At 38.1% G+C, this 26,580-nt stretch overlaps 1 protein-coding gene across 2 annotated transcripts in view; it reads right to left on the reverse strand.

Moving 5' to 3' along the window:
- FMN2 (formin 2) overlaps nt 1-26,580 on the reverse strand; it is a 123,757-nt gene that overhangs the window by 47,335 nt on the left and 49,842 nt on the right. For both annotated transcript variants that reach the window (XR_016311501.1, XM_089668581.1), the window contains exons 4-8: nt 24,412-24,467; nt 20,497-22,451; nt 18,369-18,513; nt 13,412-13,499; nt 3,540-3,601 (exon numbers count right to left, since the gene is read on the reverse strand). Coding sequence is in view for 1 of the 2 variants with exons in the window: in XM_089668581.1 (XP_089524707.1) it covers nt 3,540-3,601; nt 13,412-13,499; nt 18,369-18,513; nt 20,497-22,451; nt 24,412-24,467 (2,306 nt within the window). In the remaining variant the exon portion in view is untranslated. The remainder of the gene's footprint in view (nt 1-3,539; nt 3,602-13,411; nt 13,500-18,368; nt 18,514-20,496; nt 22,452-24,411; nt 24,468-26,580) is intronic.

Here is a 26,580-nt window from a genome sequence, read left to right on the forward strand (position 1 = left end):
CACAGCCCTGCCCTGACATGCACCCTGTCTTTCCTTGTTTTACAGGTGCAGGACACTGCACAAGTTAATGTATGACTTGTCTGTAGTCTGAGAATTGACACTTCCTGTGAAGAAACTACACATTCCACAATCCCTGGGTCTCTCATTTCAAACTAGTGCTTTGCAGTTGAAAGCTAAAACATAAGTAGATCTTACACAGGCAGAGCAATTAACAAAGATCTTTCCATGCTGGAAGATATGTGTTTTTATCACATTAACAGTTACACATTTGTGATGCAAACAGAGAAAATGAAGAGGCATGCATTGAACACTGTGACACAGTATAAAATGTTGTCTGTCCCTATTCACCAGAGGTACAGGCAACTTCTTGTTCTGGCCACAGTGTCCAATGCATGCCTCACCATTTCCTCTGTGTTGCAGCAATACATGGGCATAGGGAAATTGATCAGGTACAACACTACAAACTGCTGCCATAACACTTGAACCCATCATTACAAAGTAAGGCAAACAAATACCATAGGGAGTAGAAATACCTAGCTAAAACAACTAAAAACAGGCCTTTGGAAGTCTACCCCCTTCTCAGTCCAAGCAATATTGCTAAGTCTGAGAAGAAGGGACTAGACACTTGGAAGTGTGACCTGAAATATTAAATGTTAGTGCAAATAAAAAAGGTACTCTTAGGTTCCAATTCTTAAGTGAAGTCTGACTGGGTGCCATCTGACATAATCATCCACACATTATGTTGATAACTATCAGTTAACTATTGCTGTGGATAAAAAAAACCTTCAGACTGATGCCCTTCCTCTGCCGAGGCAGTCCACATTGTTGCTGTCCATACACTGTTGTAGTATTTCCATTGGTGGTATAGTGGGTAGTTGATTCACTCCAGGTTGCACATCTAAAACCTAACTGCTAGCAGAGATGGGCAACATTTTGTAGCACTCTTCTAGCTGTTGGTTCTAGGTATACTGCTGCATAGTGAACAAACTCTGATCTTTTTAAGGTGGTACTAAGGACAGCAAGTCAACAGAGATAGGAGGGAGTGACAAAGACAGTTAGCCTAGGGGGAACGTAACTAAAGCCAGTAGTGACATGTCATAATGTGCCTGATTTTGTCATGTGCTTCGTGCCTCACTGGGGTTGATTTACTAAAACCTATTTAAAAATCTGGTGCAGCTGAGCATGGTAGCCAATCAGCTTCTAATTTCAGCTTGTTCAATTAAGCTTTACCAGAAACACTTGGAAACTGATTGGTTTCTATGTAGAGCTGCACCAAATTTTGCACTCTTCAGTTTTAGTAAGTCAACCCCACTGTGTCCTGTACTGATTTCAGCCTAACCTTTTGTTGTGTTCTGATTGCCTCATTTTATTGAGTGCATCATGTTTCACTCTGCTGTTTGCTTGCACTGAACCTATTTAGTTCCTGACCTTGACATTGCAAACCTTATCTGGTCAATTCACTAAAGCATAATGCATGCAGTATTTTCATTACTGTTGGTTATTCAGTCATTTTTGCATTTAAAAATCATGTTTTGAAATGATTACAGGTTTTATCACACAGACCGGCAAATTTTACTACATGAATATAATATTATGGATTTTTGTAGTATTTTACATACAAACTACAAATCACAAGGATTATTGCACAGGGTTGTTACACCTTAAAATATTGATAGACTAATGGCTAGCGTTAACTATGTGGTCCATTCCAGGTGAAGAAAATATTCTAATTCATGAAAATAAAGGTTTTCAATAGTTATAGCCTATCTCCAGCTAAATTGTTTTGTTTAGCTTTGGACAGAATGGAGAACATTTAATTTTTTATTAGGATTTAGTCTTTTCTGTGACCCTGCTGAGGAAACTTTCCTTTACTTCCTGTTCTGAAAATTTCTATCTGGAATTTAGGGAAAAGCTCCTCGCTAGAGATGCAGAACAGCAATATTAAACTTAATAAAGTTTGTATGTGATCTACACTCCATAAGGCACTCAACAAATAAAAATGGCGAGTGTTTAAAATGACTAAAATGTATTGTTACTGTATGTACTGACTCCAAGTAGAAATGGAAAAATCACCAACATTTCAGTAGTGTTTTTGGGGCCCCACTGAGTACATTCTATTTTGCCTTGAAGAAGGGACCTTGCCAGGTACCAAAATATCAGCTATGTTACCATTTGTAACATTTTTTTTACAATAAAAAGATGAAAAAAATACTGTGTGAACCCTGGTAACTTTTTTTTCATCTAGCAATAAAAACCTGAAGGAAACCTTTCTCTTCTTTATTTAAAACAAAATAAACATTTTTGGCTGGTACTTTATCCACTTCCGAACTGCCCTCCCTAAATCTACTGTGAATGTGTGGCCCATGCAGGCAAAGTGATATACTGTTATGTCACTGCCTGCTTCCTTGTGCTGGGCACATGCATGCAAAGCAGGGATGAGAAACAAAGATATGGCTTCAAAAAAATTGCACACATTACACATATTTAATCCCTTGATCACCCTAGATGTTAACCCCTTCCTAGCCAGTGTCATTAGTACAGTGACGGTGTATAGAATGATCACTATTTACTATATTAATTGGTGATATCAATGGCAGTTAGTCATTTCCCCCCCAGAATCAGTTAGTTTCAGATTGCCTGCCGCACTATTGCAGTCCTATTATAAGTTGCTCATCACCGCCATTAATATAAAAAAAAAACAAATTCCAATATATATACCATAGTTTGTAGATGCTATAACTTTCATGCAAACCAATCAATATGCACTTATTGGGATTTTAGTTTACTAAGGACATGTAGCTGAATACATTTTGGCCATAATTATGAAGAAATGTTTGTATTGCCTATGTGTTATAGCAGAAAGTAAAAAATATTTTGTTTTCAAAATTTTTGTTTTTTTTGTTTATATAACACAAAACATAAGGAAACCCAGTGGTGATCAAATACCACCAAAAGAAAGCTCTATCTGTGTGAAAAAAATATATAAATTTCATTAGGGAAACACATTACATGACTGCGCAAATAGCAATTAAAGTAGCACAGTGCTAAATAGGAAAAAATGGCCTGGTCATGTAGAGAGTAAAACCTTCCAGAGCTGAAGTGGTTAAATAACTTCATGCAAAGAAAAAAAGATCCACATTGAGGCAGCTTAGTGAATCCTACGTATTTGCAATGTCTCCAGTCTAAATCTAAATTCTATCTTTCTGTTAGTAGGAAATGTTGTTGTTGTAGGAATGAAACAAAAAAATCTCCACAGCTGTGTAGCTTTGAATGTTGTGTGCAGGAGCATTTCAGTATGTTCTCCACCAAGCAGACATTCTTAGACAATACATTTGCATCGATATGGAAAGCATTTAACAAAAAAACAAGGATGGATGGATTGGTGATCATAAAAACCTAAATTGCCTTTCATTATTTTACAATCACAGACATTTTAATTTTAAAAAGATAAAGGAAAAACATATCAACCAATATCAATGTAATTTAATTTAGATTTTCACTGCATGTACAGCTATGTTTCTTGTTCAAATAATACTTACATTTTCATACAAAGCTTGAAGAGTTTCTAAATCAACAACTGAATAGTCCATTTTTAAAATGGCTAAAATAAGAAAAATTAAAAGAATGTTATAGAAAATGCATATATATAGAACTGTAATCAAGATTTATGTTAGTGTTGACAATTTGTTTGTTTTAGAAAAGCCAGGGTTTTTCCTAATTTGATAAATATATTATTTGGTGCATTATCTGGCATTTAGATCTCTCCTTTGATATATAACATACCTGACAAGGTCAGTATGATAGAACAGCAAGAAGCATTTTTATAATAAAATCAACAATGGCATCCTCTGTAGTTCACTCTATATTTAGCTTGATGCCTATGGCGTTTTTAAAGGAGAATTTCCACATGCTCTTACCTTGCTAGTGTTGGTTCACACTCCTCACCTCCCCTAAACCATCATACTACATCTATTCACTGTGGTATGTTTATGCAACCCAGAAGGCCCACATAATAGCTCTTGGTGGTGAGCTTTCCGTGTCAAAACAATGACCAAATACAGTAAGTCCCTGTCCTCTAAAGAACCTGTTAACTTGACTCTAACTCTTAGTCCTTCACCAACCAAAGCTTAACACCAAAACTAACCCCTTAAATGAACCCACAACTCTTAACCTGCACCCTAATACTTAAAGTGGAGTTTTAGAAATTTAGAAAATGTAGTTCTGCTAGATCACCTCAGGTTGGATTCTTTTGCAGGTATAGCTATGTAACACATTAAAAATTAGTGCCTATACTTTATATAATCCAGTAATACATTGTCTCAGCCTGCTCTGCACATGCTCAGTTGCCATATACAGTTGCAAGAAAAAGTATGTGAACCCCTTGGGATTACGTGGAGTTTTGCATGAATTGGGCATAAAATGTGCTCTGAACGTCATCTAAGTCACAACAATAGAAGAACACAGTCTGCTGAACATAACACTACACAAACATTAGATGTTGCCATGGTTTAATTGCACATAACATGTAAACATTCACAGTGCAGGGAGGAAAAAGTATGTGAACCTTTGGACTAAATAACTGGTTGACCCTCCTTTGGCAGCAATAACCTCAACCAAACGTTTCCTGTAGTTGCAGATCAGACCTGCACAACGATCTGGAGTAATTTTGGACCACTCCTCTTCACAAAACTGTTTCAGGGTAGCAATATTCTTGGGATGTCTGGTGTGGATCGCTCTCTTAAGGTCATGCCACAGCATTTCAATCGGGATGAGGTCAGGACTCTGACTGGGCCACTCCAGAAGGCGTATTTTGTGCTGTTGCAGCCATTGTTTTGTTGAATTACTTGTATGCTTTGGGTCATTGTCCTGTTGCATCATGCATCCTCTGCGGAGCTTCAGTTGGCGGACAGATGGTCGTACGTTTTCCTGCAAAATGTCTTGATAAACTCTGGAATTCATTTTCCCATCAATGACAACAATCCGTCCAGGCCCTGAGGCAGCAAAGCAGCCCCAAACCATGATGCTCCCTCTGCCATGTTTTACAGTGGGGATGAGGTTTTGATGTTGGTGTGCTGTGCCTTTTTTTCTCCACACATAGTGTTGTGTGTTCTTCCCAAACAACTCAATCTTGGTTTCATCTGTCCACAGTATATTTTGCCAGTAGTGCTGTGGAACATCCAGGTGCTCTTTTGCAAACTTCAAACGTGCTGCAATATTCTTTTTGGACAGCAATGGCTTCCTCCGTGGTGTCCTTCCATGTACTCCATTCTTGTTTAATGTTTTCCCTATTGTAGATGTGTCAACAAAAATGTTAGCATGTGCCAGAGATTTCTGTAGGTCTTTAGCTGACACTCTGGGATTCTTCTTTACCTCATTCAGCATTCTGCGCTGTGCTCTTGCAGTCATTTTTACAGGACGACCACGCCTAGGGAGAGTAGCAACAGTGCTAAACTTTCTCCATTTGTAGACAGTCTGTCTTAACGTGGACACATGAACATCAAGACTTTTGGAGATACTTTTGTAACCCTTTCCAGCTTCATGCAAGTCAACAATTCTTGATCGTAGGTCTTCTGAGAGCTCTTTTCTGCGAGGCAAGGTTTACATCAGACAGTGCTTCTTGAAACCAGTAAACCCAAAACAGGTGTGTGTTTTTTAAGGGCAGGACAGCTGTCAGCAACACATCCAATATCATCACACTGATTGGAGTCAAGGTTGGCTCACTCCTGGCTCCAATTAGCTCTGGGAGAAGTCATTAAGCTAGGGCCTCACATACTTTTTCCTCCCTGCACTGTGAATGTTTACATGTTATGTGCAATTAAACCATGGCAACATCTAATGTTTGTGTAGTATTATGTTCAGCAGACTGTGTTCTTCTATTGTTGTGACTTGGATGACGTTCAGAGCACATTTTATGCCCAATTCATGCAAAACTCCACGTAATCCTAAGGGGTTCACATACTTTTTCTTGCAACTGTATATATATATATATATTTTTTTTTTTTTAATCAAAAGAGCTCTTTATTAAAAAGAGATAAACATATATAGAATACAAGGAGCAATACCAATAACTTCATACCATAATGCATTTTCAATAAAAGGAATGTTTGTTTACATAAGTAACATAGTCATGAAGCAATGCTGTACAAATTGTGAACCCATTGTGAGTCTACACATTCATCTATTTTTCATGTGGAGGGTTGTTCTGGCCATCTGTCCCATATCTTATTGTATTTGGCACATCTTTTGTCTATGTATATAGAATACGGCTGCCAGACTCATTCACCTTTCCAACCGCTCCATTTCCGCCACCCCCCTCTGCCAATCCCTCCACTGGCTTCCGGTTGCGCAACGGATCAAATTCAAAATCCTAACACTGACGTACAAACCTGTCCACCATACTGCCCCGAACTACATCACTGACCTAATATCCAAGTACCGCCCAGCACGCACACTCCACTCCTCACAAGACCTCCTTCTCTCTAGTTCCCTGGTCTCCTCCTCCCACGCCTCCAGGATTTCTCCAGGGTGTCACCCATCCTCTGGAACTCCCTGCCCCAACCCATCAGATTATCACCTACTCTCCTCTCCTTTAGGTGCACCCTGCAAACCCATCTCTTCAGGGAAGCCTACCCCACCCCCTGCTAACTTGCCGACCTTCTCTACTCTTCCTTCCACTCCATCCCCCTCAGCTATCTCCTCCTGTGCCACCATCCCCTCCCTCCTAGATTGTAAGCTCCAAGGAGCAGGGCCCTCGATCCCCCCATGGTTTGCATTGTATTGGTATTGTTCTGTCACATGTTCTGTCCCCCTTTGTAATGTACAGCGCTGAGCGAACCATTGGCGCTTTATAAATACTGTATAATAATAATAATGTATATGACATTTTTGTATGGTAAGGTGAGATTAATAGCAGCATCCCATTCAGGACTGCTATCAGCAGTCTGGCAAAAAAAGTGTTTCTTGCAGAAAAACATACAAATGTATGTCGCTCCCTTGATTGTAAAGAAATCCCAGGAGACATTGTTTTGGGCATAGGGTTAATGGTGAGCCCATTTGATCATGTAGAAACTGGACCACCTGAGGTCAATGACCTTGAATAACCGGGCAGGACCATATTAAATGAAAGAAATATCCACTGGGATCCCCATATATGGGGCTTGACGGGTTGTATTGGGGCCTGTACTTGACTAGTTGAACAGGGGTTAGGTAGGCTCGATGTAGAATATATAGATGGGAGAGGTGGTCAGAAAGTTTTGGGGAAACCAGTTTACTAGTTGCTCTCTATTTTTAGGCACTGTGGCAAAAATGTAGAGGTGGATCTGCAGACAGTCTAAAGAGGCTCTGGGCCTCAGCAAAATGGCAGACTCCAGCAAGAAGAAACAGGAGCAATGCTGGAGGCAATTTACAGCACACACTAATTTTTGTAGCATAATTATTAATGTGGAAAGTATATTCCTTGCTAAGAACATTATTTTTGATCAAGTTGTTATAGGTAAACTGCTTTAAAGCAGACAGATATACAGATGAAATGCATATGAAAGATCTGTTTAATCTGTCACAGTATTTTTGTTTATCCAGCCCAGACAGCCTGATGACCTGAATTTTCTTGGTTGCAGTAAAACCTCACAAACAATTTAACATGTTAATGTAATTTTAAAATAGGTTTCAATATTCTGAAATCTCCAGCCTTCATTCCATTATTACATGGTGTACCACCATCCTAGATAGATGCTAGGTTTAGTATATATTTTGATAGGTAAATGTTGTTGTCACACTGCAGTCAGTGTGGTTGTGATTGTTGTTAGGTAAAAGCATAGTCTGCACACTGTAATCGGTGTTGCTGTGTTCTGATGTTAGGTCTACTCAGTGTGTTCAAAAGCTACCAACCTGATAGCTCCCTCTGCATCCAGAAAGCTTGAGAAGTTTCTGGATGATAGATGTGGAGCTATGCAGATGGTAGCATGAATTTTATGAATATTATGAATGAATAGCCCTGGCCTATCCGAGAGAGTGAGGCTCTGATGGCATGCTCAGTAACTGTATATATTTAGTGAGCAGACTGAGCACTGGGTCTTTTCCTGTATCTATTTATTTATGTATTTATTTCAGAGCACATATTGAAATGATATGCTTACAATTTACCTTACAGCTTATTTTTACTGTGGATTTACGCACAAAGATTTATTAATTTATAACGCACTTAATTTGATTTAAAAAATATTTATATGATTACCATCTTATGAGCGCTGCGCTCTCTGATTTTACATGCTATTGAAGGTTTTTTGGTTGCCTTTTTAGTATTAACAGCTGGTTTTAAGCGCTCTCTGATTTCTTTTATTTCATAATCATTATAGGCATCATGGATATTGGTTGCTTTTTGTGTTTCACCATTTTCTGTGCTCATTATTGTCTGCTGTTAATTTATTTTCACTACTTCTCAGTAAACGGCCTTTACACTTCATTTTGTGCATATACTCCCTGGTGTAGTTACAACCCTGGTTACTTGCTGGCTCACATAGGATTTTTACAGAGGAATGCTTAACATAAGCTCTGCGATGGTGGGTGAATGAGTAGTTAAAGAGAATTACAATATTTTTTTTAACAATAGTGAAACAGTTCATAAATATTGAATTGTATACATTACTCTATGTGCCTGGTGTGCCACTTTAAGGGTAATATCTGTTTTGAGAGAGGCATGCCTGCCTTCATGGGGCTCAACCAATGCTGAAATTTCTGCTTCTGTAACCAAACTTATGTTACCATCACAGCTTTTTCTGACTACCCTCATTGTTTTAAGCAAACATTATGCATTATTTTCAATTGTGTTTGTATGTTTTTAATTGCAGAGAGTTTAACCAAAGTGATATCTGCTATTGGCTAAATAAAAAAATACAAGCTTTTGGAACCCCTTATATTACTTCCTTCCCTTTTCTTAAAGAATTATACAAACCCTAAAGAAAGCAGTTAAAATGTCATGAAAGTATGCATCTTTAATAACTTGGTAATTGAGGTTATCACCTAAATGACAAACTTTCAGTATTGATCAATGGCTAAATCTGTACAAGACAAGTACAAGTGTTATATTTAAGAGGAGAAGCAACTCTGTAGACTTTATTCTGTAGACATTGCTTGTTGGAAGTGCAGCAGGACAAAAGTGCATAGTTTGAACAGCAGTAGTTTGAAAACAGCAGGAGTTTGGAAACAGCCAAATATCTTTGGTTACTACTTGTGTTTGAGTTTAAGTACATTTTTTTAAATGTCTGGTTTATTTCAGTGCAGTACTTGTTTGGCATTTGTTTTTTGTGGTGCTTTTTGGAAGCTGGGATGCTGTCTCATTTGTATGCAGATTTCAAGTCTACGTGATGGCATTGCTTGTTCTTAATTCAGAATAGTGCCCTGCAGTCTGAGATCAGGAGGCTGTCTAGACCAATTTGTTCTGTTGAGTTGCCTTGCAAAAAGCCACCTCTTCTTCAAAGACTGCACAGGAAAAGAGCAATGTGGACAACTGTTGGGTCAGGAAGAGTGAGGCTTTTGGACCATAAACATGTAGCTTTTGGTGTGACACTGCATAACTCCTATAGTGTTGTTTCTGAGCTAGAAGCAGATATAAAGGTTGCAAACTTAGCTGATTGTGCGCATAGGAAGGAGGACCCTGAGGAAAAAATTGCTTTGCCAAAAGTAACAATTTTATCTGAGGTTCCATTCCAGGCAAGTGTTGTGGATAAAGCTCCTGAAAGGAAAAATTATCTTATTGTTGGTGATTCAGTTGTAGGAGGGATTTCTTTAGGAAATCATGTGGAAGTGTCAAAGGAAGTTAGATGTTTACCTAGTGCTACTGTTAGGAGAGATAAAAGGCCTGTGTCAAAAAAGCTAGTGAAGAGCGCAATGTTGATGTTATTGTGCACAAATAATTGCCCCAGAATGATGTGTGTTCTGTACAGAAGGATTTTCAGTATTCGGGACAGGACTTTCAACAATTAGGGTGTACTGTTACATTTTTGGAGGTCTTACCTTTGCATAATGGACAACAAGAGAAAGTACTTTGTACAGCAGAGTTAAAGGATTGGTGCAAAACTGAAGGTTTTGGTTATGTTAGTCATAATGCTATCAGGTGGTCTGACATTGAGCTGTACAAAAGAGAGGGTCTGCATCCTTCACACAAGGGCGCTGAGCTTCTTAGTATGGAATTTAGGAGTATTGTGGACATGCATTTAAAATGAGAAATGGGGGCAGAGATGTAATTGTTGAGAAGCATTTCTGCCCCCAGCAGGTTGAAACAAATGTGAGGGTTTGTGTTGCTAAGGACTGGGCTGATGAGGTGGTCACTTCAGTTAAAGTTTCTGGTGGTAAAAATAAAGCAGTAGATAGCAGCGTTTGTCATGTCATGTGCACTAATGCTAGTAGGTTAGGCAACAAGCTTTCTGAGCTGACAGTTCCAATGTCTAGGGACAACTTGGACCTTGTTGCAATTACAGAGACGTGTTTCAAGGATTTAAATGACTGGGAAATAACTATACAAGGGTATACACTATACAAGAAAGACAGAGTAGGGATGAGGGGAGTTGGAGTTGCTATATAAGTCAAAATTAGCATAAGGCTAACGTTAATTAAAAAAACAAATGAGAAATACTTGAAACCCTCTGGGACCGCCTTCAACCAGGGAGGGATCTTCAATTAGAATTGGAGTAATGGACAGACTGAAGATTATGATAACTTGTTGACTGATGAGATAACTCAAATGGCAATGAAGGGGGAGGTTTTGATTATGGGTGACTTCAACATGCCTGACATTAACTGAAATTCTCAAACTGCTATTACAAGCAGGAGCAGGGATGTAATAGAAGCACTGAATGGACTTTCTGTAAAAAAGTTACCAAAAAGTCCAACCCGAGGTGATCATATTCTAGACCTAGTACTGACAAATGGTGATCGACTGTCTAATGTTGAGGTGGGAGAAAATTTGGGCTCTAGTGATCACCAATGTCTTTGGTTGGATATTAAAATAGGAAACTGAAAATCATATACAAAAACACAAGTTTTAGATTTCAAAAAGACGAATTTTGCTGAAATGGGTGAATTTCTAAAAAATTAGGTTGGCGTAAAATGACAGAAGTAAACAGTGGGCACTGTTAAAGTCTACCATCCTGGAGGCAACTAGATTATATGTCAGGCAAGTTAGTAAGAATAAATGGAAGAAAAAAACAATATGGTTCACTAAAGAGACAAGTAGGATAGTAAAGGGAAAAAAATCAGCATATAGGAGATTCAAGGAAACAGGAGGTGTAGTTGACAGAGAAAGGGTATAGGAATAGACAAAAGAAGGCCAAACACATTATCAGTGCTGCCAAAGCACAAAAAAGAGGACATTGCTAAATCTATTAAGAAAGGAGATAAAACCTTTTTTAGATACATTAGTGGTAGAAAAAAAATTAGGGGGTCAATAAAATGAGAACTGGACACAACACTTTTGTTAAGGGAGACCTGGATGTAGCAAACCACTTGAACAATTACTTTTGTTCAGCCTTCTTAGAAATAAATTATACTAATAATAATAAGTTGGAAAATCATATTGCTTCTAGTAATGATAGTTCATTTTTTGGATTTCCGGAAACAGAAGTAGCAGAGGAACTGGCTTGGTTAAAGATTAATAAAGCAATGGGCCCTGACGGTATTCATCCCAGAGTTCTAAGAGAAGTTCGAAGTATAGTTGTTGGATCATTAACTGACCTTTATAATCAATCTCTTCTAACAGGAGACTTTCCCCATGACTGGTGGACAGCTAATATTGTAACTATCCACAAGAAGGGCAGCAAGGTAGAAGCTGGCAATTACAGGCCAGTGATTTTAACATTGGTTATAGTCAAGTTAATGGAATCACTCCTGAAAATAAGGATCATTGACCACTTAAAAACACACAACTTGCTGAATCCAAAGCAGCATGGCTTTACTGAGGGCAGATCATATCAGACTAATTTGATTGGATTTTTTTTACTATATTACCAATGTTTTGGACCAGGGTGGCGCTCTGGACATAGCATATTTTGATTTCAGCAAGGCATTTGGTACACTTCCACATAATGATCTAATACAAAAGTTGTACAAGCTAGGAGTTAGCCCTTGATTGGTTCAGTGGATGTGCAGCTGGCTAAAGGATAGGGTTCACTCAGAAAAGAGACCAGTCACTAGTGGTGTACCATAAGGCTCTGTACTAAGTCCTGTTCTATTTAAACTATATGTATGTGATATAACTAACTTTTTTTGGGTAACGTTGCTGATGAGACAAAGGTGTGTAATAGTGTTGATACCCCTGGAGGTATTTGTAGCATGGAACATTATTTGGCATTGCTGGAAGATTGATGGACCACTTGGTCTTTTTCTGCCGTCATTTTTCTATGTTTCTAAGACACTGGGGTTGAACTGCTAAAACTGGAGAGTGCAAAATCGGGTGCAGCTCTGCATAGAAACCAATCAGCTTTCAGAATAAGGTCTGGGGTGTAATAGTAGATGGGGGACCTAAGGATTCTAAGGAGCTGGCCAGGGGTTTCTGGTAAAGCTCACAATTTCCACAGAAAAACAGATGGAGGTGGGACAGCCCTTATAATGTAGTAGATTCATTCAGAAACAAGGATACAGTGCTTCCACAATAAAAGGAAAAAAGGTAAAAATGGACTGGCAACTGTTGAGGCTGTGATCACCCAGCTAGGGCAGAACATGCGGCTAGACATGTATGGTTTGTTTCGCTCTTAATTTATGAATTACAATACTAATGAATTTAAACGAATCCGAACTAACAAAATAGAAATTCAACCGAAATTCGATCAAATTTTAAAACGATATGGAAATCAAATTTGAAATATAAACATATTGCTGACTATTCATAATTTCCTTCAAAGACTATTTGTATTAGTGTTCTAATATAGCCATCTTTTGAAATTTGAATTTTGAAAAGAATAGAATAGAAAGGATTAAAATAGAATAGAATAAAAGAGAATAGAAAGAATATAGCTGTCTTCCGAAATTCGAATTTTGTAAAGAAAAGAATAGAGTAAAACAGACCAGAATAGAAAAGAAAAGAGAGAAAAAAATAGAACAGAAAATAAAGGAAGAGAATAGAAAATAAAACAATAGAATAAAACAGAATAGAGTAAAACAGAATAGAACAGAAAATAAAAGAATAGAATAAAATAGAATAGCAAAAAAAAGGAATATAATAGAATAAAATAGAAAATAATAGAATAGAAAATAACATAATAGATTAAAAACAATAGAAAACAAATGAATAGAATAGAAAAGAATAGACTAGAATTATCATCAATCATAGATCATACTTTACATAAACCCTAAAATACACATGTAAATACAATGTTTAATTTATTAAAATATTGTAGTTTTAAAAAATGATCATGCTTACCATTCTGAATATCTTTCATGTCTAAATGAAGACTAGACATTAATATTCCTACAGCCTGTGATCTTTTATTGCTTAAGAGCTTAACAACCTGTTGAGAATAAAATATTTATTAATTATTTCTGCCAATCTTATACATCTTGATGTAACATTATAGATCCATCTCCTTTAAAGATGCAGAGGAAACAGATTTGATATCTAGGAAATGTGTTGAGATTGAATTATCTACTGTATGTCTCACTGCATGAATTGACAGCTATAGTACATACAGTATATAAATGAACAGATGCTTAAAGCTAAGCAGTGGGTTGTCAGGGTTATCTAGGAGGATAATATGAAAATATTGGATGAGAAATCGATGGGAATTTATTGACTTTTGTCTGCAGTAAAAAAGCTTGACTTATATTTGAAACATATCAGGTATATGATGATATTTTCATCATATGGACAGAAGGTGAAGAAAACCTAAAACAATTTTACTCACTTACTCACTGATCAACACTTTTCATCCATCAATCAAACTAAAAATGGAATACTCTCACACACACTTCAACTTCCTAGACACCACAGTATACATCAGGGATGATACGCTTCACACCTCAATATACAGGAAACCCACTGACAGATGCAACTACCTCCACAGTTCCAGCTTCCACCCCCAACACACGAAACGTGCCATCATACACAGTCAGGCCATCAGATACCACCGAATATGTTCTGACCCAAGAGACAGAGATACACATCTCAGGACACTAGCAGACGCCTTCCATAAGAAAGGTTACAAGGACAAAACTATCAACACCAGCATAAACACAGCCTTGAGAATCCGAAGAGAAAATCTGCTTCAGTACAAGGAGAAAAAAACAAACAACCGTGTACCTCTAGTAACCACATACAACCCAGCACTAGAAGGGATAAGAAAAATAATCAAAGATTTACAACCCATCATAACAGAGGATGGAACTCTGAAAGAAATATTCCAGCAACCCCCAATACTGGCCTTCAGACAACCCCCCAACCTCAGAAATAAACTAATCAGTAGGAAACTTCCTTCTGATAATGATGTCACAAATAATGGAAGCGAACCCTGCAATAAGAAATGCTGCAAGCTGTGCAACCAAATCAATCCATCAAAAAGTGTCAGACACTCAAAAGGGATCTTCACTATCTCCGGATCATACAGCTGCACCTCTAGTAATGTTGTGTACCTTATCCAGTGCAGAAAATGCAGCAAAGGATCTTATGTTGGCAAAACAGGACAGAAGTTGCGAACAAGGATGAATTTGCACAGACATACCATCAAGGAACATAAAGAAGATGACCTCTGCACACCTGTAGGACACCATTTCGCACAACCAGGCCACACAATGGGAGACCTCAATGTTTTAGCACTTAAAGGAAATTTCAAATCCATTCAGGAAAGAAAAACTTTTGAACTAAGAATGATAATTCTATTTGACACAAGAGATAAGGGCCTTAATTTGGACATGGGATTCCTCAATCATTATCCGACATTTTTATGACTATTAGCTGTAGCTTGACTCCCTCTGTGTGAGTGTAGTACCCCCCCCCCTCCCCCCTCGCTTTGACTGCATCTTATCTCTAGCCTCCTTTTTTTTTTCTTTCATCTCTTCTAACATTCTGCTAACTTTGTGAGTAGTACTGCTTAGACCTTGAAGAAGGGGACATTCCCCGAAAGCTTGTCCTCAAAATTGTATGTTAGTGCAAATAAAAAAAGTATCACGGACAGTACTCAATTGTTTCTGAAACATATTAGGGGAAATTCAATAAAACTTCTGCCCCAGTTTTCTTCCCTTTCGTTAATGTATTGTGCCAAATTCATGAACATTTGTGGAACTTTTGGTTCTGACAGCAACTTGTGCTCCAAATTCAAATAGTTATAAAATGTGCCAATGAATGAATGAGCCAAATTTGTAATAAAATACTGATAGTTCGTGACTTACAGAAGTGGAGCTTTTGGTACACAGAGAGAGTAGCTGGAAGATTTTGCAAGTGTCTTAAAAGCATTCTAAAAGTTTTGAATCATGCGAAAAATTCAAGTACAATTTCTAGACAGGTACATGAATTTGTTGCATGTTGCACCAGTTTTAGAATATGTGAGCCACTTTCACAAAATCTGTCTGTGCCAATTTTATTGAATTCCACCGATCATGTCTTTTTTAGTAATATTGGTACCTTAAATGTCCCAAAAAAACTATTGACTTATATAGTTTTCTTTTGTAAAATTCTATACATGAGTATAAAGTGCAAATTAGAGATTTTTACTCCAAACCAATGTTACACTATAACCAGCTATGAGTAAGGTCTTTTTTTGACTGACATAGTGTTTGCTTTATGGAATAATTTACTCCTTGGAAATAATAAAGACATTTTTTATTTTCACCTTGTTGCCGATATTTCGTGATTTGAATGTCTATACACAAGCAGATGCAGAATGCTAGTCTGGCACAGTGATATTCAAGCTCTAGCCTGAGAATCATCTGATCAGGTTGTAGCACCTTATTTTTGTTTTGAACTGAATTTGAATGTTACACTATAGACCTACCCACCTACACTCATTCAGAGAAATTCATAAAGATTGTCTAAGACACTTTTTGAATGCTGGCATGCCTCTACCAATGTTGGTGCGGGCAACAGAACAATGCATCTGTTGTAAACAGGTAAATGCATCTGGGGCACGCACAATGTGTGGAGGCATGTCAGCATTCTAAAAAGTTCCTTAGACAATCTTTATGAATTCCTCTGAATACAAACACTCCAGCCTCAGTGCATCTGAGCTTTCTTCCCACCATTGCAGCTGTCATACAGACACACATCCTTAACTAATACACAGCTTGCTATTGACAACAGAATCCGCTCACTGCCAGCTGTCAGTTACAAGAAGAGAGTGGACCTCATGGGGAACTAGTATCTCATATTCCCCATCAGGCTTCACCCACTGCAATGTCACTGTTTGCTAGGAGGCTGTCAGCTGTGACAGCATCCTTAACAACCAGTGACAGGAAGAGGGTAGCGACAGCAAAAATGCCGCTATGCTACACAGGGTGGAAGGGCCGGCACTCTGCCTGTTTCTGTATGCCAACATAGAGTAGGTCTTAATTACCTTCAGTTTCATTATATACAAACTGGACATAATTATTTTTTTTAATTTGGTGCTTTAATAGCTCCACTTTGTAAAAGTGGTGCTATTAAGAACTATGTGAATCCTGTCAGTAAAGTTACCAAGACAGGCTGTAGAGATTTTTGAATATGGTGCAGGCCATAGCACCAGAAAAGTATTGGTGGTGCTTTACTCAATTCCCTGGATTATATACTGAATTATGCCTAGCTGGATCTTTCTTAATATTAATAACCCCTACTTTAGTGTATATATATATATATATATATATATATATATATACACTATATTGCCAAAAGTATTCGGACACCCATCCAAATCATTGGATTCAGGTGTTCCAATCACCTCCATGGCCACAGGTGTATAAAATCAAGCTCCTAGGCATGCAGACTGCTTCTACAAACAGTTGTGAAAGACAGTGCGAAGAGAACTTCATAGAATGGGTTTCCATGGCCAAGCAGCTGCAGCCAAGCCTTACATCACCAAGTGCAATGCAAAGTGTCAGATACAGTGGTGTAAAGCACGCCACCACTAGACTCTAAAGTAGTGGCAACGTGTTCTCTGAAGTGACGTATCACGCTTCTCTATCTGGCAATCCGATGGATGTGTCTGGGTTTGGCAGTTGCCAGGAGAACGGTACTTGCCTGACTGCATTTTGCTAAGTGTAAAGTTTGGTGGAGGAGGGATTATGGTGTGGGGTTGTTTTTCAGGGGTTGAGCTTGGCCCCTTAGTTCCAGTGAAGGGAACTCTTAAGGTATCAGCATACCAAGACATTTTGGACATTTTCATTCTCCCAACTTTGTAGGAACAGATTGGGGATGGCCCCTTCCTGTTTCAACGCAACTGTGCATCAGTACAGAAAGCAAGGTCCATAAAGACATGGATGAGCGAGTTTGGGGTTGAGGAACTTGACTTGTCCTGACCTCAACCTGATAGAACACAGAGACTGCAAGCCAGGCCTTCTCATCCAACATCAGTGCCTGATCTCACAAATGCGCTTCTGGAAGAATGGTCAAACATTCCCATAGACACACTCCTAAACCTTGTGGACAGCCTTCCCAGAAGAGTTGAAGCTGTTATAGCTGCAAAGGGTGGGCCAACTCAATACTGAACCCTACGGACTATGGGCCAGTTCACACTACATATGTTTCAGTGTGCTTTTTTTCTGCATCCAAAATGCACAGAAAGTAGGTTCTATGGTTGTTAATGTCAGATGCAGAAAAAAAGTAAAACAGGTTGCATTTTTCCTGCACAGAACTGTACTGGAACGTGGTAAAACCCATCAAAATTGCACCGGAACACACTGGAATGCACCAAAATGCACCCAAAATGAGCTGTAATGCACATGTCTCTATTTAAATTGAAGAAAAAGAGAGGGAAAAAATGAACTGGAACGCATAGAAAATGCACCGGAACATGCCAAAAACGCGCATGAACGTGTCAAAAGCGTGCATGAAGAAACGCACCTGGAACGCATCTGGACTGCATCTCTATAGTGTGAACCGACCATTTATGCCATTAAAGTTCATGTGCATGTAAAAACAGGTGTCCCAATACATTTGGCAATATAGTGTGATATATATATTCTAAATATTGTGTCTTAAAAAATTTCAATTTGCAGTCTTACCCATGAAAGATTTAATTTGCTATGTTTTAGCCTTTATATTCAATAAAAGTCTCTCTGCTTTTACATAAAAAAAGTAATAAAGGCAAACGTACATTTAATGTGCTAGTCAAAAGTGAACTGTTATGTACTTTTCAGCCTGTACAAGTAAATAATATAAGCATATTTGCAATACAGTAATAAATATCGAAACTTACTTGCTTTGACTTCGTCTTTGTTATTGTATCAGAAATGGGTTTCTTTTTTTCTTTGATTGCAGTTTTTGAAAACAAACTTTCCAACTCATGAACATCCATCTTAGGCTCACTGACAGATTCCCAAACTAAAGGGCTGTTCAAATCTCTATGAGCAAACAAAGAGTGTAATTAATCATTTGACTGCTTTATCAATGATATTCATAAAATGAAAGGCATATATCTCTGTAGGAATGTAAAGTACTGCTTTAGTGGCAATGGCATACTGGAAGTCCCATTTTTGTAGCTAATTCATTTGTATATTTCTTCTATGTGGTTGACTTACTTATGTTGAGAGTGAAAATTTTGGTGAAGCTGTGCATGGTAGCCAATTATCCATCTTCTGCTTGTAAAGCTTTAAAAAAAAAATCTGGAAGCTGATTGGCTTCTTTGCAAAGTTGCATCAAATTTTGCACTCTCCAGTTTTAGTAAATCAATCCTGAAATGTCTGTTTAGCATGTACAAAATGACCTTATTCTGAATATAGTTTGCCACTCTTTGAGGTGTGTATTTTGCCAACTACATCCATTTCAAAGTCAGATTACTTGCAGTTGAACACTTTTTCATCCATTACTTTCATAAATTTAAAAAATTCTACAATAACCGTGCCACGCTTCTCTCCAATACAAATAGTGATATGAACAATAGTGGCATTAAAATAATCCCCATGTGAACTAGGTAGTGAAAACATGTTATAAACAATATTCACACTAAATATGAGCTAACACAGTCCATCTCCACAGTGTGGTCCTTTCATATCGAAAGACTTATGCCTTCAAAAATCTTGATACGTTTGCTATCTTTCTGTATGCAGTCTTTCAAAACAGATTTACCATTACCAAGCATTCTCCACCAAGCTAACAAAGTGAGTGGCTCTTGTATATTTTAATAAAATGAAAGTTTTTAAATGAAAAAGCACTATTGATTTGCCTGTGCATTTTCTATATGTGTGCTGAGCGGAGGAGAAGGAGTTAGAATCAACGGTGGAAAAGAATCTTGGTAGAAGTTACACCATCAATATATGTCCACCTAAAGGATGCAAGCCATTTTTTACCAAACTTAGTTGTGAGGTCAAAAATTTCAGGTGAGAGCACAACTGTTGTCATTGTTGGTGGAGGTGCACTACATATGAAAAAAGGAAGATTTTTGATAGCATAAGTCTTTGGAGATGAAAGGGACAAGTTGTGGTCATGGACTGTATTAGTTCATAGTTATTGTGCATATTGTTTATTACATTTTTTCATTACCTAGTTCACATTGGGATTATTTTAATGCCACTATTTTTCATGTCACTATTTGTATTTGAGAGAAGGGCAGCACGGTTATTATATAATTTTTGTTATTTAGCACATTTGTAAAAGTATGTGTAGATGTGGGCGGCTTTTCATTTTTTATTGATTTTTTTATTTTTGAATAATTTGTAATTATAATTGGTAATTTATTATTGTTCACAGGTTCCTATTTATATCCTTTTCATACATTTTCTTTTTCTTTCCTTTTTCCAAAATTCAATAATCTGCCCATCATTTTCCAAAACTGCTAACATTCAATTTTATTTTTGTTAGCTTGGTGGAGAATCCTTGGCAATGGCAAATCTGTTTTGAAAGACTACATACAGAAAAATAGCAAACATATTTCTGTATGCCACATAGTAGGTACTCACAGACTGAATTAGGAACTAAATAAATAAAAACCACAAGGGATGACCATACACGAAACAGTCTTTAAGGTTTACAGATATCATCATATGTATCAGTCAGCATACTGAATATGAGCTCATTCATGCAAACGCAAATAATTCAATCAGTCCATTCAGTCCTAATAACTACCAATATCTACTAGTGCCCTTTGAGTTCAATGTCTAAAGTTTAATTGAATGATCATGTACCCATTCATTAGGATGGTAATAATAAAAGATTATTTTTGATGAACAATTGTATTGATACATGCATAGCCATAACACATTAACATCAGGCAACTTGACTGTATGCCATAGTCAGCACTGCATTGCAAAACAATTTTATTTTGCCTATCTGCAGTTCTGTTGAACATGTTCAAACACATATACTTTTCAGGGATTTTATTGAAGTACCTCTTTCCATGTATTTCAATTCTTGTCCAGTAAAGGGGCTTCATGGGCTTTGTCGGCTCAATAGCAGCTTTTCTGGTTCCTTTCTCATGACTCAATCCCATTGCTAATAAAGCACCTGGCAGAGGAGGTTGTAGAAAACCTGCTAATGACGTGGGTGGGTGAGTCTGAACAAAACATGAAAATGGTGAGGAATTTTGTGAGACGCCAAATGGAGGAGGAATTAATGGAGGGGGCGGTGGTGGAGGAGGAGCTGCTATATTGGCTGATGGTGGTAGTGGTGGTGGTGGAGGAGGAGGTATAGACTGAATTGCAACAGTGCCTGGTAGTGGTGGTGGCGGGGGAGGAGGGGGAATAGATTGAATGGCAGTAGTGCCTGGTAGTGGTGGTGGTGGTGGTGGAGGGGGAGGAATAGATTGAATGATAGTAGTGCCTGGTAGTGGTGGTGGTGGGGGAATATATTGAATGGCAGTAGTGCCTGGTAGTGGTGGTGGTGGAGGAGGAGGGGGAATATACTGAATGGCAGTAGTGCCTGGTAGTGGTGGGGGAGGGGGAATAGATTGAATGCCGATAGAACCTGGTAGTGGTGGTGCAGGAGGGGGAGGAAGAGTAACTGAATTCAATTGTGGGGTTTGTTGAAGATGGTAAACTGAGTTAAAACCTGGTACTGGCAGTGGTGGAGGAGGAGGGGGAGGAGGTATTGCAGCACCATGTGGGAAGAGAGGTGGTGCAGGAGGAATTACAGCCATATCTAATTGTGGAGGTAATGGTGGTGGGGGAGGTGGAGGAGGGCAGACTACTCCTATATCAGTCATAGATGACTGAAAATGATAAGCTGCATTGCTACCTGGAAGAGGAGGTGGAGAGGGAGGAGCAGGAATTACAGCAGGGCCTGGTAACAGAAATTGCTGTGATGGTGGAGGCACTGCATTGGTACCTGTAAGTAAGGATAAAGGAGGTGGTGGAGGTGGATGGGGAGGATGGGAGGTTGAAACCTCTGTACTTGTACAAAAAGGTAGTGGTGGTGAAGAAACAAGAACTGTAGTAGGACATGGTACTCCTGATAGAAATGATTGCTGAGGTAGTGGTGGCGGAGGAGGAATTGAGTTGTTACATGGTTGGTGAGGTAGAGTAGCTTGAAGACTACTGACTGCATTTAATCCAGATATTGGTGGAGGAGGAGGAATTGTAGTAGAAAATGGAACCAAACGTGACATTTCAGATGAGAAGGCAGAAGGATGCAGTGCTAGACCTGAAGCAAGCATAGTGTGGGAATGAATAGATGAATATGAACTGGATAATGAATGAGATGGGAGACCTGGTAAAGGATCTTGTATGCTAAATTGTGAGTCCAATATGAGCGGGGAAGAAGTGGTAGTGTCCAAGCAAGTATGATGTGCATTAGTGTAAGAAGAATGAATTTGTGTTGTTGTAGTCGAACCTTCAAAAAAACCATTGATAACAGCATTTCCACAGGTTAATGGTGGGTACAACTGTGGAAAGAGTGTTAAGACTCCAGATGAGACAATATTACTGTCTGGTTGAGATTCTTTGTATTCTGTGGAGGTATTAGTGGACACAGACTGTTGTGACTTTGAAGTTACATCTACAGAATAATGTGTAAACTGCGAGTTGCCATCCAAAACTGGTGAAAAGACTTGTCGCACAACTTTATTATCAGTTATTGTAGCTTCTCCATTTGAGGTAAACTCCTCTGTGGGTGAAGTCTGCACAGATTTTCCTTCAACATTCTTTGATGTTATGTTTGCGTTGCCATCATTTAGTTGTACACATAATTCAGTATTTTCATCTTGTGCATTATTTGTGGAAATGTTTGATTGTTTATATTGCTTTTCATGTTCAGCAAGTTTAGCCTTTAAATCTTCAATAGTTTGCTCAAGCTGCTGAATTATATTTGCATGATCTTCCTTGGGAGATACATACTTCAAGTGTTTGCCCTGTTTAAAGAAGATAATGAATTTTTATTAAAAATAAAATGTTCACTCTTCAAAAAACTGTAGAGATAATTATTCAGAACATTTGCTGTTCAATATATTAGTTCAGTATTCTTCCATTATTACTCCTTGAACAGGATGTTTTTTGTCATTTCTACTCAATCCTGGCAAACTTTAAATTATATGAGTTTAACCATCATTTTGCATAGCAGCACAGTCATTACATAAGAATAATAATAATTAAATGTAATATTAATAAATTAAAATTATAGGTAAGAAAGGCAAAAAGAGAGGCTCTTTTTAATTATAAATTTCATGACATTATACAACAGGAAATATATCAAAGTGTAGCATCCACCTAGTTAGCTAGGGGGAGCTAGTTAATTAATTTTTAGATAGAAGGCTAAGCAGCAGCCTGGGAAAAGTTAGCAGGGTCAAACTTGGGTCAGGGCTGAGGGGCTCTGCAGATCAGTTCCTTAATAACTTCCCCTGCTCTAGAATCTTGGAGAAGATTCTAGAAGCAGTGGGGGTGAGGAGGGACTTATCTGCATACTTAGGTGATCCTAACCAATCCCCAGGCAGGAGGCTTGGCATGGATCAGGACAGCCCTTAAGTATGACTGAGCCTGCTTAGCAGCAGGAGAGTTTGGGTGGAAGATGTGAGGAAGGCTGAGATGCAGGAGCCTGGGATGGGGCCCAGTAGGAAGGGGCCTACCTGCAGGCTAGGACTTGGAAAGGAGGATCACTCAGCCTCACCAGTCCCCGGAGGGAGGTCTACCTGTGAAGCCAGGAAAGGAGCCAGCCCAACAGAAGGCCTGAAGGCAGCCACCTACCTAAACCAGCGTACAGGCAAAGACTGAGTGAGTAATCCTACACCCCCTGCACCAACTAAGGGGAAAAGAGCACTCTGTTGGGAAACCTGATTAGTTCCCAGTGCTGATCATCTTAAAGTGGCAGGCACTGGATCCCCTTGCTAGGGATTCCTCCATACAGCTGAATAAAGAAGAGGATTTATCTGGGGTCTGGGGTAGTACATCAGGAGAGGCTGGAGAGCTCTCCCAGAAGAGTTTTGCTGTGTACTCAGTTTATTGTTCCTTGGGCAAAGTATAAAGTTTGCTTCTCTTTATTCACTTTCCAAGGCATTTCCATGTATAAAAAATGGAAAAATATTCTACAACTGGCAGAAAAATATTGAATGAAGCACAATACAACAGTGTTTAAGAAACTGCCTGCTTTCTCACATTTTACCATAGATTCCCCATCTGCCTGCCATTGCTAATAGCTGAATTTGACTCGGTGTAGTGGGACAGTACCCAATGAACATGATTCATCCTGGTTTATGGTGTTTTAGTGCTGATATGTAATTCTGAGGATTTCTTGAAAATTAGACCTCCTTTGTTGGAGCAAGAATCATTCAAGAAAAGAGTCTGTATGCTGTGCATCATTCATATTACTGGACCGTTTCTATGAACTTCAAGGGAAGAATAAATTGTATTCAACCAAAGTATAGTATCATGTGCGTTGCTTCTACTACAAAGTGTTTGTTATCAGGTACTGTGTACCTTGAAAAAGTATTCTTACCCCTTTAAATTTTCCAAATTTTGGCATTTTACAACTAAAAAAGTAAATGTATTTTATTGGGATTTTATGTGATAGATCAACACAAAGTGGCACATAATTGTGAAGGGAAGGAAAAAGATAAATTATTTTCAATTTTTTTTACAAATACTGTAAATATCTGAAAAGTGTGGTGTGCATTTATATTCAGCCCCTTACTCTGATACCCCTAACTAAAATCTAGTGGAACCAACAATAACAACAATAAAAAGAAAAATTATATCTTGCTCAATCTATTCATAAACAGGTGTTTCAGATTAAAAGCAAAAAGTGTCATAATATAGACAGTTTAAAAATAATATTTTCACACACCTCTAAGCTGAGTACTTTGCTGTTTAATTACTCACCTCATGTTGCTCTGCAGATTCTCTTGTTTTTTCAGAAAGTCCAGATGAGATTTTCTCTGAAAAAAATTAAATTTGGAAAATACATTTTATTAGGATGAAAGGAAACTCAATAGATATGTCTTTTATACACTTTTACACAGAGAATACTGTTACCAAAAATGTTTTCATTGTATGCTTTTAATAAAAATGTCACTTTCATTCTATGTATTCAGTGGATTTTAGGGTTATGTCTTCATACCTTTAATTTGTATCTCTTGCTCTCCCTCCTTTTGCGTCTGCAACATACATAGAAGCAAGTATGTGCCTTTTTGGTCAGCTTCAAAGCATTGTAGTGACGTAAAAGCATGAAATGCATATATACACATACAAGCTGTTGCAGGCAATCCAGTATTTTACTTTACAGATTTCTCTTTTTTTTTTTTAAATATAAAAATGTGAAAAAGATCAGCTTGATGTCAACAATTGCATCAAAGCAAATTAATGTTGTTAAGAGATTGTTTTCATTAATAATTTGTACATTTAGGTCAGTGAATGCTTTATTATTGAAATATTGTCTTGCAAAATTATTTTATTTTCTATGCAACCCAGAGGTAAAGATGTCATAAAAATAGTGTTACTGTACATAAAAAAATGTACCTTTAATTAAGATTTTCTTTTTTTGTAATAACCCATAACTTACATTTCAGGTAAAACACCTGGCAAAATTATTTATGAGTGAAATATTTTTTTTTTTTTAATTTTACATTGCCATGTATTTATCTATGATGCCTGCAGACAAGGTTTTCAAGCATAATTTACATAGGGACAGCTGCAGCTACTGCTTAAACACAAAGCAAGGCTCGACTGTAATATGACAGTGACCAACAGTGCCCTGGGAAGCCTTAGAGTTCTCAAAGGTTTTCTATGCTGATGAGCTCAATTATGTATATATATTCATCACAGAGGACAATGGGGCACTCTTTACATCTGGAGGAAAAGAGATTTAATCTCCAAATACAGAAAGGTTTCTTTACAGTAAGAACTGTGAAAATGTGGAATAGACTCCCTCAAGTTTTTGGCCAGCTGAGTAGATTGCTTTAACCTCCCTGGCGGTATGATTATTTCAGATTTTTGGTGCTGAAAGCGGTACCATTTTTTTGCATGGAAATATGTATTTTTTTTATTGTAGGCTGTAATTTTTAGGAAAAACTCACTGAAATCTGCCCGAACAAGAGTCTAGTAAACATCCCGGGTATAATAAAATTTGAAACACAAAATCATAAATTATAATTTAATAAATAATCATAAAAATAATATAAAAATAATAAAAAATTTAATTCAATAATATAATCAAACCAAAAACACTGAAATGTGAAATAGAGTGCCAAGTTCGCACATTGCTGAGCTCAGTCGCAAAATCGTTTTCAGTTTCTGATGACGAATTTCCCCCACGAATCATTATCACTCAATTCTGTAAGTGGTTCTGATTTACTATCGCTGTTCTCTAGCTGATCTAAACCGCTTTTGACCTAAAGGGACACTTTTTGGACGCCATGGACATTTCTCAGTTTCCAGGCAGAAAGAACAGACAAAATGCAGGCAGGGCGCCGGACAAAGCACTAGGGACAATATGTATGTGAAATAGGTTGAAACAGCAATGTTTTACTGTGTAAAATGAAAAAAAAAAAAAATTACATTTTTTAAAATTTTTAAATTTCCCGCCGCCGGCGGCGGCGCCCGTACGTCCCGACGTCACAGGGACAGGACACAGAAGCCGGATGCCGGCATCGGCCGGAGGAGATGGCCGGGGACGCTGCAGGGGACACATCGTGGGAGCGCAGGGTAAGGTAAGTGAAGAACACATGCCGGAGCAGTGCCGCATGGTATTCCCGAGTGTAGCTCGGGGTTACCGCTTTTGGTACTGAAATGTTACCCCGAGCTACACTCGGGAATACCGCCAAGGAGGTTAAAAAAGGCCTAGATTCTGTCTTGGATACACAGAATATAACTGGATACTAACATTTATAGGTAAAGTTGATCCAGGGAATATCCAATTGCCTCTCGGGAGATCAGGAAGGAATTTTTTCCCTTGCAGGAGCGAATTGGAACATGCTGTGCTGGGGTTTTTTTTGCCTTTCTCTGGATCAACTGCAGGTACAGGATTATAACTTTTTTTTTGTTATAGTTGAA

This window comes from Staurois parvus, unplaced genomic scaffold, assembly GCF_062004578.1.
Source record: "Staurois parvus isolate SC_StPar_1 unplaced genomic scaffold, SC_StPar_1.0 ptg000059l, whole genome shotgun sequence".
Taxonomy (NCBI): domain Eukaryota; kingdom Metazoa; phylum Chordata; class Amphibia; order Anura; family Ranidae; genus Staurois; species Staurois parvus.